This window comes from Spermophilus citellus (assembly GCF_964194105.1).
Source record: "Spermophilus citellus genome assembly, chromosome: 15".
NCBI classification, from domain to species: Eukaryota; Metazoa; Chordata; class Mammalia; order Rodentia; family Sciuridae; genus Spermophilus; species Spermophilus citellus.
The window spans coordinates 60,360,028-60,373,285 of NC_138195.1; the positions used below are offsets into that span (position 1 = coordinate 60,360,028).

The window sequence follows — 13,258 nt, forward strand, 5'->3', positions numbered from 1 at the left end:
TAGGGGCAGGCATTTCATGTTGTAAACTAGTAAGTAAAAATTAATTATTTGTCCAGTTTGATGCTTTACCACCAGCATATTTTTAAAGTTCACATTTAAAGGACCCAACTATTTTTTGCAATAATTGTTCATGTAAAATTTGTGTTATCTGAAAATAGAAACATGCTTAAATCTAAATACATGCCTCTTTATCAAAGTACCAATTGATTGAACAATATTTCTTTTTTATAAAAAGATATATGAATGTTAATAGGGAAGGTAAAAAAAATTAAACCCTTTCTTTCTTTCTTTCTTTCTTTCTTTCTTTCTTTCTTTCTTTCTTTCTTCTTTTCTTTTTCAGTACTGGGGATTGAACCCACGGGCACTCTATGATTGAGTTATATTGCAGCCTTTTTTTTATTTTACATTTTACGATATGGTGTAAGTTTCTTAGGGCCTTGCTAAATTGCAAAGACTAGCCATGAATTTACAATCCTCCTGCCTCAGCCTCCAAGTCACTGGGATTACAAATATGTAAATCCAGTTTTAGAAGAAATATTGGTAGTAAAATGTGCAGATGTGATTCCCGTGAACCCTGTAAACTTTATTTTAGAAATGTTTGTTCAAATCTGAGAAAAGAAAACATGGTAGGATACTGAAAAGCCAATCTGATGAATCCTTTTAAAACTATAAATAATTCTCATGACTACTTAAAAGAATATTTTTATTTTTGTAAGAAATACACCAATTTAGTTTTTGACACGAAGCACACAGCAGTAAGTTATATTTTCTTGTGTATTAAAATAATTCCTATTGGTTTAAAGCACCAAGTTAAGGCTTAGGTTAGTTTTTTTGTCTACAAGCTATTATTTACTTGACCCAAAGAGTATGGGTACATGTATTTAACCCACTCTAGAACAAAAATATTTGGAAAAGAAAGTGCATTTACATTAAACATGTACAGATTTTTTCTTGTCATATTTTAAATTCCTTAAAAATTATTTTAAGAGGTGTGTATCCTCAAACACACCATTTGAGCTGGGTGCAGTGCACACACCTGTAATCCCAGCAATTGGAGAGTCTGGGAAGGCTGAGGCAGGAGGATTGAAAATTCAAAGTCAGCGTCAAAAATTTAGCAAAGCCTTAAGCAATTTAGCTAGACTCTGTCTCAAAATGAAAAAATAAAATAATAAAAAGGGGTGAGAATGTAGCTCAGTAGGTTAATTGCCCTTGGGTTCAATCCCCACTACCCAAAACAAAAAAAAATTAGAGTTGATAATACTAAACAAAAACTCAATGCAGTTCTCTTTCATTATATTTTAGCTATTTTTGTTGCAATCTCTATATTTGTAAATATAGATCAGAGAAATGACTAAAATGTAGTTTCAAAAGAAGTAAAACAGATTAATAAACCATAAGCAATCGATATTAAGTCCATAAAAAGAAATTCATTTTCTAACAAGGATCAAAAACAAAAGTAACGAAAAATCTAGGTGCAACATGCCTTTCTTACAACCACAACTAAAATTGCTGTGTGGTTTCAAAGCTCCACACAAAACTTTAACTTGCAACCTTAACATTTCAGATCTATAAAATACAATCATTGGATTCACCTAAAGTCACGTTAAAAGACTTCCCAAAGTCTTAGAAACTTTAATTCAATGCAGAAAAGTTGAGTCAAAAGGAGACAATAAAAGATAAACCGCGAAAAGAAATCCAAAATCTACATAACAACTTTCCTATATCCAAAGAATAATCATGTGCAAAAGATGAAAGTTTGAATGCAATCATTTACTTGCATGCATTCTACTTACTTTGCTTTCTGCCATTTATAAGCTTCATTAAAGACACAAAGAGGTAGTAACAAGTTCAATGAGGTTCGGCTCAGATAAGAAAAAAGTCGTAAACTCGACCTACAAATCTACATCCCAGAACGTCCAGTGGGATAGGTACCCTTTACAAACTACCATTATATATACAAGTTACCGATTGTGAAATAACGCACTTCGGCTCTCTGCACTGTACATTACAATTATAAACCCATAACTCTACCCACCTTCTTCCCAGAAAAAAAAAAAATCCACCTGCAATCCTCATTGGTCCACATAGTTCCGGCCCACATGGTATCAGTAGGTGTGTCCCTCCCAACAGGCCCTCTTATTGGCTGTGAAAAGAGTTTGATACGCTGTAATTTGGGGGGGGGGGGAGTGGGTTGTTCAACTCCACGCCTCCAGACTTGAACTCCCCAGTAGACCCAAGTTACTGGCGGTTACTCTGTGATTCAAAGGGCTAACTGGTCGTCCGAGCTGCAATCCCAGAAAGAAGCGCCAGCTCTATCCCCACTCCCGGACTCCACCAATTGCTCACAGGCGTGCAATTCCCAGGGACCAATTAGAAGGGTGGGCAGTGCGTTCGCCTTTTATAGAGCAGTGACCTAAGGACCAGCTCAGACCGCGTCCAGTCGCCCCATTATGCGGACAGGACCAAACAAGAAGCAGGCTCAATCAATGGTTGGCACCCCTGGGGAAAGAGTCATTCCCGAGCGTTCCCTCCGTGCAGTCCCTGGACCGCAGGTGCTGGGGCGCACAGAGTGCACTGCGGTGCTTGCTCCCGCCGTTCCCGGTCCCACCGCGCTGCGCCTACTTCGCGCTGATGCTCCCCTCCGGGCGGGACTTACGCGGCCTGTTCTTCCTCCCGGAGTCCATCCTCCTCCGCAGCCGGCATTTCTTGGCCGGAGAGTCATGCTGAGGAAGCAGCGGCTGTGGCTGGAGCTCCGACAGGAGCGGGAGGCGTGGGGGCGCCGCGTCGCCGCCGCCCGAGGGGCCCCGGCTGCAGACGAGCGGCTGCTGGACTGGAGGCGGGTGGAAGCCGTTGTGCAGCAGCCCGTTCACGAGGGCTGCGCTGGTGCCCGCGGGGGCCCCTGGGGTGTGCGAGGCTGAGCGCTCCGGCTGCCCGCCGCGGTCGCCCATGCTCGGGGCTGGCGGGACAGCGCGCGGGCCCCAGCTCAAGCGGCCTCCCTGGAGGTCATTCTCGGTCGTCTTTATTTCCTCAGATCCTCCCTGCGGCTTCCGATTCAGCAGCCGCAGAGCCGGCGCCCGGGGATGGCGAGCCCAGCGCTCCTCCCCTCCTCCCGCTGACTCCCCCACCTCCTCCACGCCCTCCCCTTCGCGCGCCCGCCCTGCAGCGCCTGCCTGGAGCATGCTGTCCCTGGGCACGGAATCTGGGGTCTCCGTGCACCCCCAGCCGGGGCCCCAGCCGCCCACCTCCCCCTGATCCCTGGGCCGCGCGACTTCAAATGTAGCTTCCTCGCCTCCCAGATCTGTCCCTGTCACTGAGCATGCCCAGTCCTGCCCGCCACCGCCACCGCCGAGTTTCAACATGGGGAATGAAGTTCTCTGGGTTTGTAAAGAAGAGATGGGCGGATTGGGCTTTGTATGGCGAGCGAGCTAAAAGGGTACTGGGTGAGGTCGACGCGAGGGATTCAGCAGCTTCAGGAGGAATGTGGGAGGAAGCCAAATATTTGCAGAGGTTTCAGGTTTGCTAATTCTGTCCCCAGTGGGCTAGATACCTTTGCAAGGTCACTTATGTTGCCACTACCCAACCCCCTGCCGCGCGTGAGTGTGTGTGTGCGCGCGCGCGCCTGCGTTAGGTGACCAAACGACTCAAAGGCCTGAGGAAAGAGAACGATTATTTATAGAAAGGTAGGCAGACTTGGGGAGGAGTGAAATTTCTTTGCTGGCATACACAGACCAATACCATGTGGTCTCATGGAGTGAGTTGTCTAGCAAGGAGGAAAACTAGGAATACAGTCAATGTAAGGACAGTGAAGGACAAAACTGGGTAGGATTAACTGGTGCTGGAAGAGACCAAGAAAACAGAAGCAATCCCAAGCTATAAAAAGCGCTTTCCTCACCCAGAAAGGACCTGAAGAGACAATGTCATGTTATTTATAGAATTAGGAGTTGTCTCTTGTTTTAAGAAGGTAAGGCAGCATTAAAGGGTCATCAACACCATGAGTTTTGGAGTCAGCCCTGGGTTCCAGTTCCAACTCAACCACTGAGCAAACCCAGAGAGACTCATTGCTCAGCACACCTGACAACAGGAAACTCAAGGGGGAATGCTCAGTAGGCAGGACAAATTTTGATGGAGAGGATCTTATAAAAATTATGTAATTCGAGGCCTTTGCTTTTGTATTTGTAATGTGGGACATTTGTGGGGAGATTCATCTAAAAGTGCCTGGTTCAATCTTGAAGCACGATAAATGCTCCAAAAACTGTTACATAAAAATTACAGGAGGTCATTGTTTTAAATTAACCTGCTGCATACACCAGGCTGAATATCAAAATTGTGTTATTCATGTTAAAGTTCCAGGTCACCAAGCTAGAGCTAAGCTGTTTATCTGTCCTTCCTAGGAATCTGGATTAGAGATAACAGTCATAGGCCCAGGATGTTTCTTTTTTGTTGTTGTTGTTGTTGTTGTTTTGTTTTGCAATACTGGGGATTGAACCCAAGACCTGGCACATTCGAAGGAAGTGTTCTGCCACTGAGCTCCATCCCCAGCCCAACAAGCCAGTTTTAATTGGCAGTAATGAAGTTCCCTCTGCCTTAACCCTTATGCTAAATAAGTAACCTCATGTTGATTTATTAGTGATTATTGTAGTTTTTCTCTCCATCCTCCTCTTATAAGAAAAATAACTGAAAGTAGCTATTTACTTTAGTTTTTGTTTCTACTTTCTTCAAGCCCTCTTCTATAGAACCAACTTCCTTTGCCCTGCCTATTGGAACACTAATCTACTTTATGGAATGAAGTGTTGCCCAATTCTGGAATTAAAAATGAATCATCAAATTGTTATGGTTTTGTCCTTTGACAATTATTACCTTTGTTTCGCTTATTTCAGCAATTCACACTTCCTTTCAAGTGAGGGGAACAAATTATGCTCACAGCAATATTCATTGTGTGTAATATTCTTTGTCATTTGTACTTAATCTACAGAGGGCAGTTCCTTCCAGCAGACCTAGAATTGGAGAGTTATAACCATTGGGATACTACAGTGCTCTGGTCCATCCTCTTGGTTTTTGCTTGCTTGTTTTTGCTTTCAAATAAAGAAATCTCAACTCTCTCTGTTTCCCTGACCTCATACTATTTGAAGACAGAGAAATAAACCTAAGGGATCTAGCCCCTGCCTACCTCTCCTGCCTCATCCCAGGCTCTTCCTCCTTTCAGTTCCTTGAACATCTTTCATCTGCTGTTTCCATTGCCTGCAGTTATTTTCCTTCAGACATTTTTGTCTACTAGTCTCACCCCTTAGATCTGCATTTCCACCTCTCATATTCAAAGAATCTTCCCTGCCCTTTAGGACTATAGGTTTTCCTGCTGTGCTTCCTCCCTAACCCCTATATTCCCTGCATGCCTCCTTATCAGTTTATAACTATAAAATACATCCTATCACTCATTTGTAAATGGTAATAATAAGAGGACTACTGAGCTAAAATAATGAAATGAATTAATATATATAAAGTGCCTAGCACATTATAAGTGCTATGAAACAATTGAATTTTATTCTGTTGCTGTTTCCCCCTCCTGTAAGCTCCATTAACGTAGATGATTCTTTTGTTCATCACTGAATCATTAGGAATCTCTTGGTAATCATTTGTGATTGAGTCAGTGAATTAGGTGGTATTCCACCTAGGCTCCTTCTCACTTTCTACTGTAAATTTGCTAAACATCACTATTGGCCACTTGTCAATATTTAAATACACAATTTTCAAATTTCCACATCATCAAACTGAGTCCTTTGAGAAGCAACTTAACACCAGAGATGCAAGTAGAAGCTTTAGCACTGTGGTACCTCCAAGGACATATTCTCTCCAGCTTGATTCACTGACATGGTGAGGAAGGCTTGAGCCAAGTGGCTCAGACCCAGGCAGGGCAGAAGTACTGGTACAGGGAACAGAACGTCTTCCACCCATGTCCTTTCCCTTACCCTTGTCAAGCTGGTGCCCTGGATCAATTACACCCTGAATGTGGTAAAGAGAAAGCCAGATGGCATCTCACAAGTTTGCTCACGGGAGGTAGGTAAGAGGGTAACTTTGAGCTATGAGCTCCAGGAGGGGCATGGAATAAATAATGTTTGGAAGAACACAAGGAAGGAGAAAATCCAATCCACTTCTCTCCATCCTTCACTCATTAATCCATCAATTTTATATTAAGTGTTTATGAATTGTTGGCACTGAAACATACTGGGAACACAAAGACAAAGTATATGCCTTTACTACCCTCAAAGGGCTTACAACTTACTAGAGAGACAAAAAATATCATTGATGTTCCAACATCAACGGTACAGAAGAAAAATTTAGAAGCCAGGTGCCATGGTGCATATCTATAAGTGACTTGCAGGAGGATTGCAAGTTCCAGGCCAGCCTCAGAATTTAAGCAAGACTATCTCAAAATAAAATATGAAGTGGCTGGGTGCTGTGATGCACGCCTGTAATCCCAGCAGCTTGGGAGACTAAGGTGGAAGGATCCTGAGTTCGAAGCCAGCCTCAGCAAAAAAAAAAAAAAAAAAAAAAGTGAGGAACTAAGCAACTCAGTGAGACTTTGTCTCTAAATAAATACAAAAAATGGCTGGGGATGTGGTACAGTGGTCAAGTGCCCCTCAGTTCAATCCCTAGTACCAAAAAAATAAAATAAAATATGAGAAGGACTAGGGATATAGCTTTGTGTTAAAGCTCCCCTGGGTTCAATCCCTAGTACTCTCTCCCAAAAGAATAACTTTTTTCCTTTTAATTTTTCTTTCTTTCTTTAAAGAAATGGGGTCTCATTTTGTTGCCCAGGGCTGAGGTGATCCTCCTGCCTTAGCATCCCAAATAGTTTGAACTGCTCCTGGCTCCTTTTAAAATTTTTGACAGCTCTGGAGCTTTAACCCAGGCATTCATGCTAGACAAGTGTGGTTACCAAGCTACATCTTTAACCCTCCTTTTAAAATTTTTTTGTTGGAAATAAAAGGGGGGCTGGGGATGTGACTCAGTGGCAAAGTACCCCTGCATTCAATCCCCAGTATAAATAAGTTAATAAATAAATAAATAGAATTTCATTGCAGGCTAGGCATATACCTCAGTGGTAGAGTACTTGCCCAGCTGTATGAAACCCTGGGTTCAATCCCTGGCACCACTAATAAATAAATATTTTTTAAAAAACAGATCTGATCATGACATTCTTGTACTACATTCCTTCTAAATGTCCTACAATTCATAATACATCTAAACCCTTTAGTATGGCAATGGGTTCTTCATGACCTGCCTGCCTCAGCCTTTATCTCCTGCCATCCCATTCATACTCTATGCTTCTGTGAAACTGCACAAACTACTGTTCCTCAAAGGTACTGTGTAGTTGTATCCACATTGATCAATACTCAGCCTAAGTACTCAGTGTAAGGGTCTTTCTGGGTAGATTCTCATCCCACTGGAGTTACTCAGACCCCGGTTGGGTTGGGTGTCCCTCTGGTATAAGCTGTCAACCTAAAACTCAAGTTGAAGCACACCAAAAGTGGGAACAAAGAATTTTATTCCAGCCAAAGTGAGGCCACTTGGAGAGGCATGTATCCTAGTTGCCCAGAATAAGTGCTCTGAGGTTTTATGAAATATTGTTTATAACTTGTAGTGTTACCACCAAACAACATCCTCATCTCTTTTTTCAAGTTGGTTGGAAATTACATCACTTGCTAGTCAGGAATTATGATTGGTGCTGACAAAAGTTAAGCTGTTTTATAAGGAATGGACAGGATACAGTCTCAGTTTCTGGGTAGTCTTCAGGCAGGGGTCCATTATACAGATGGTCACTAGAGTTAATAAACAATGTTTTTCAGAAATCTGGGGTTTGGCCCAGTACAAAAGCAAAAGTCAGTTTGCATCTGGGAGTGGGTGTGTCTGCTTCAGTTCAAAGCTTCAGCCGTAGATCTAAGACCAGATTTAACAATGCCTCCTGACTCCATTTTCCTTTTTTCTTGCTTTTTTTTTTTTTTTTTTTTTTTTTTTTTTTTTTTTTTTAGTTGGGTGGTTATGAAGGATTGAACCCAGGAGCACTGACCACGGAGCCACATCCCCAGCCCTTTTTATTTTTTGAGACAGGGTCTTGCTAAATTGCTTAGGGCCTTGCTAAATTGCTGAGACTGGCTTTGAATTTGTGATCCTCCTGCCTCAACCTCCCAAGCTGCTGGGATTACAGGGGTGTGCCACTGTACCTGGCCTTATTTTTATTTCTTGACAAAGCCCATATCACTTTCTGCCTATGTCAGTATAATTCAACACTTACCATATTTCAGTGTATTTTTTTTCTTCTTTTCTTATCTTCTTAAGGATCAACAAACAAAAAACTAAATCCCTTTCTCAGCCAACATATATCCTTTTTGACCAGCTAGGTGTCTTTCTCTTAAGAGTTTGAGCAAAGAAGTAGGAGCTCCTATTGTTCAATCTCCAGGACTCAACCCTGTACCCGGCACAAAAACTGGAGCTAAAGAAATGTGGGTGGAAATAAGGATGCAATTCCCTCCTAGTACAAGTAAATAAATTGAGGCTGTAGAGTGAAAGCCAGGCAGACACATCAGGTGTTGTCTTGAAAGCAAATTTTCCTCTTCCTGGCTCGGGGGTCTCCTTTTTTCTGTTGGTGTGTGTAGAAGAACTTTCTGAGGAGGTGGGCCTCCCAGACTCAGAAGCACAATCCTGATTAGCACAAGTCTGTGATTGATTTAGGAGTTGCCTGGCCAATGAGCTATCAGGGAAAGGCTTCTGTGGGTGGGGTTCTTGGAAATGTCTGTAGATTAAGAAGCTTGCAGTTGGGATTTGGTTGTTTTTCTGCAGTGCTGGGGATGAACCCAGGGTCTCCTAAATGTGAGGCTAATGCTCTATCACTGAGCTACATCCTGGTTTTTAATTATTTGGAAACCAAATTTGTAACTTACTGTTATTTTCTGAAGAACACAGATAAAACCCATCCACTAGGTCATCATTACACATGATCACTCTAGAAATTCTAGTTACTTGCATAAATTATAATAAAATCAAATATGTCCAGCCTTAACCAGGCGAAAAAAAAAAAAAAAAGAAAAACAAGATTCAATCCCCAGCACCACAAAAAAGTAAAAACAAAAATAAAACAAAGAAATAGGAACAAACTATTAGCATAGGTAGTTGTCTAGAGATCAGCAGGAATGAGAAAAGGCAGGAGAGGTAAGCAAATCTAAAAGGGTTCTTGACAGGGAATTGATCCAGAGGTACCAGTGTTCTTTCCACATTCCAGAAAGAGGCTCCACAACAAACAACTCCTGTAGACTTAGAGGCACACACCATGTTCCCAGAGTCGCTCATGCACCCAGAAGCTGTTCCAAGGGTCAGTTGACCATAATGTGACTTCTGCCAATGGTGCTAAGTCAGAAAGGTGAAAGTGATGCAAGTACACCGGTGCATGCCCTCGATTTTCACATATTACTAGAGTAAAACTTCCCCCAAACAAGCATCAGTTACACAAACACTGGGTCCAAAGAAAGTGGCCAAGGTTTCAAGTTACTGAAAGCTTCTACCCACTATCCTAACAAAAACAGAAGGTCTAATCATTTTAGGGCAGTTAGTTTTTTGTAGATCTGCCCATTCTTACCTCCAGTGTTTAATCTCACTTTCTTTTGCTTTTCCCTGCCTTATGATAAACCTACCATAAATGTTGTCTCTGTCTCATTGTATACCTCAGTGTCTGCATCGGGGTAATTGCCTAATCTTAGACAATTACACCCAAAGACCAATACCCTGGTTGACTCTCAACCGCCGATAACAATATCATGCTCAAGTTTTTATTCACTTAACTACATCAGCTCTAATGTGAGGTTCTGAGAAAGGGTACACTCGAGACAGTTTTGACCAGCCACAGTGCTACATGCCTATAATCAGTTGACCAGCCTACAGTGCTACATGCCTATAATCCCAAGTACTTGGGAGGCTGAGGCAGGGGGAGCTCAAATTTGAGGTCAGTCTGGAAAACTCAGTGAGACCCAGTCTTAAAATATTTTTTTTTTCTTTGTAAAGGTCTGGAAATGTAGCTCGATAGTAAAGACTTGTCTGGCAAGTATGAAGCCCTGGATTCTGTTCCCATACTCTCCCACCCTCGCCCCCAAAGACATAGTTTTGTTAAATCAAAACTCTTGAGACCAAGGGATCTCTGAAATAAAAGCATTTACTGAGTGGTACAGATGCTAGCCAGAAAAATGACTAGGTCCTAAGACAAGTTTCAACAACTCATGACAGCAAGCCTATGAAGCACCTGGAGATATATCCACTAGTCCTAGAGCTTAGAGTATTTTTGTAATGAAAATTTAGGGAAGGAATGCATAAGTTGTTTACATTTTAGCTGCTAGGCAGGTACTTTTAGGAGCAATCACCTATACTTTCAGTGGTGAATCTGCAATGTCTTAGTGATGTTCTGGTGACCCATCTACCCATCAGAGCTTCTCACTTTTCCTTTCTTCAGAATTGAGCAACAAGAAAAAACAAATCCTAGCCCTCATCTATATAACAGAAAAGACAGGTCTTAAGCATACAATCATCAAAAAGCAAAACGGTAAATGTCATTAAATAAAAATTACAAGAGGCCATTATTTTGGACTAAAATCTTACACTAACCCCAATAACCCAGACTAAAAATAAAAATGGAGTCACTCAGGCTAAAGTCTCACACTACCAAACAGAAACTAAGTTATTATCTGACTTTCCCAGAAATCCTAGGAAATAAAGCCAAATTTCCAATGGAAACAGGCCAGTTTTCATTGCAAGATACTGAAGTTCCTTCTGCCTTAATGCTTACACAAAAAAAAGCTAACCTGAAATAACCTGATGTTAATCAACAGTTATTTTTCTATTCTTTAATTTCCCTGTTCCTGCTTTATAAGTAAAGTAACTTTGAAATAACCAATCTGCTTTTTGTTCTTTCTGCTTCTTTCAGCCCTTCTTGGTCTATAAAACCAACTTCTTAGGGTTGGAGGTATACTCCGTAATAGAGTGTATGCTTAGCAAATGGGAGGCCCTGGGATCAATCCTCAGCACCAAATAAACCACAAAAAATAACTTATGTTGAATCCATTGAAACACCTATTCTATTTTATGGAATGAAGTGTTGCCTGATTCTAGAATCAAAAATGAATTTCTGGGCATAGTGACATAAATATATAGTCCTAACTACCTGGAAGGCTGAGAGAGAAGGACTGCTTGAGCCTAAGAGTTTAAGACCAAGCCTTGGCAACATAGTGAGACAACACACTATTGCCAACATCTACCCCACCCCCATCTCTAAAAAATAGTCAATTAAGATTTTTAAACTAGCTGGGTACAGTGATGAGCTCCTGTAATCCCAGCTGCTTGGGAAGCTGAAGCAGGAGGATCTTGAGTTCAAAGCCAGCCTCAGCAAAAGCAAGATACTAAGCAACCAGTGAGACCCTGTCTCAAAATAAATTAAAAAATAGGGCTGGGGATGTGGCTCAGTGGTCGAGTGCCACTGAGTTCAATCCCCAGTATTCTCCCCCACCTAAAAAACAAATTAAAAGTAAATTGTTATAATTTTTATAATTAAAAGTAATATTTAAACTGAGTTTTGAACACTGAATAGAAATTAACTATGGCTGGTGTGGATGTAGAATGAATTTTTGCAGTCCATCCTGTATTATAATATAGTAGGCATTTTATAGACTACTTGCTGATTTGAAGAATGAATTTACCCTGTCCCTCTCAATAGGACAAATCAAATGTAAGGAAAATTCTTCATTGGAAGGAACCATTGGAAAGGATTTAGGGCAATTTCCCTTGTAATCAGCCTTTCACAATAATTAACCACATAGGAGTAATCCCTTTTTCTTTACTATTTTTCCATTATGGTTGCTTTTCTCTCTACTGATGGACTAATTTCTGCAAATGCTTATACCTAACATCCTCTTGTTGCTAATTATGTTTGTTTTAGTTTTTTGTTGTTGTTGTTGTTGTTGCTGTTTGTTTTGGTCAACAGAGATGACAAAAATAGCATTGGCAGCTGTCACTACTGTAACAGGGCTTAAGACTCCTCATTTTTGCTCATAAATGTCCAATAGATGGCTAAAAGCAGGATTAAAGACTTGGCATCTTTTCCTCCATTTTGCATCTGTCTCCTTGATTCTGAGTCACATGTGATTACATGAACAAGGTCTGTCCAGGTGCAGTAGTACGCGTCTCTAATCCCAGTGACTCAGGGCACTGAGGCAGGAGGATCACAAGTTCAAAGCAAGCCCCAGCAACTTAGACTCTATCTCAAAAAATAAAAAGAGTTGAGGATGCGGCTCAGTGGTAAAGTGTCTCTGGGTTCAGTTCCCAGTACAAAACAACAACAACAAAAAGCCCAAGATATGATGGGATAAACATCTTGTGATGAGTAGAAACTAACCCCCAGAGAACGGTAACTTTTTTAAGAGAAGACCCTGCCTGTCCTATTCTGATATAATGATGGAAAGACCATGCCTGATCAGGATCATCTGCTTTGGTGGCTGTGCAATTCCTCTGGCTATCTGGAGCCCCCACCATTGTCTTCATTACCCTTTCTATAAAACTTTAAAGTCATTGTCAGACCCTGGAAAACAGGGCTGTGTAGCTACACCGGTTAAAGTTCCTTTCATTCTTCTCACCATTACCTTTTCTGTTTGGTTTTTGGGGAAAGTTGCCAGACCTGATTTGTTGGATCATCAGAGTCAGGCTCCTGGCCTAGAACTTTGGTAAAATTGCCAGTAACAACTGTGTGTGCAAGAATAAAACACAGTCCCTCACAAACAAACTTCCTGTCAGTCACTAAAAATTTTTAAGTACTTACTAATTATGATATAAAAGGGGTTGAAAGGTAGCCATCTATAAATTTGATAGTGTTAGAAATAACAGGGCGCTGCTGCAAAGAATCAAACACGTGCTCGAAAATAGCTCAGCAAGGCCAACTTCTACAGAAGAATGCCCTCCTGAACAAAGTTTTGCAAGCAGGCACACTTGCATGGGCAGTCTGCCTGTTTTTATCCTTAAGTAGCACTGCCTCTTGCTCTGATAGGAGGAGCTCAAGGTTGCAATCTACATGACTGACTAATTTTAAAATTGGGACTGGCAAAGGGAAGGGCTATCATTAAAAGGGCGATTAAGGCTAAATACTATATTGTGAAAATGGACCATCTGACTTTCTATTTATTTATTTATTTTTTAAAGAGAGAGAGAGAGAGAGAGAGAGAGAGAGAGAGAA

The 13,258-nt window shown here is 41.4% G+C and overlaps 1 protein-coding gene across 6 annotated transcripts in view; it reads right to left on the bottom strand.

The window, feature by feature from the left end:
* PANK1 (pantothenate kinase 1) overlaps positions 1 to 5,027 on the bottom strand; it is a 71,661-nt gene extending 66,634 nt beyond the window's left edge. For 2 of the 6 annotated variants that reach the window (XR_014018986.1, XM_081268029.1), the window contains exon 1: positions 2,657 to 5,027. Coding sequence is in view for 4 of the 6 variants with exons in the window: in XM_081268029.1 (XP_081124155.1) it covers positions 2,657 to 3,359 (703 nt within the window). In the remaining 2 variants the exon portion in view is untranslated. Of the gene's footprint in view, positions 1 to 1,793 lie in introns of all 6 variants that reach the window. The other 4 variants (XM_081268032.1, XM_081268030.1, XM_081268031.1 and 1 more) reach the window with 3 other exon arrangements.
* Positions 5,028 to 13,258: the final 8,231 nt, after the last annotated feature.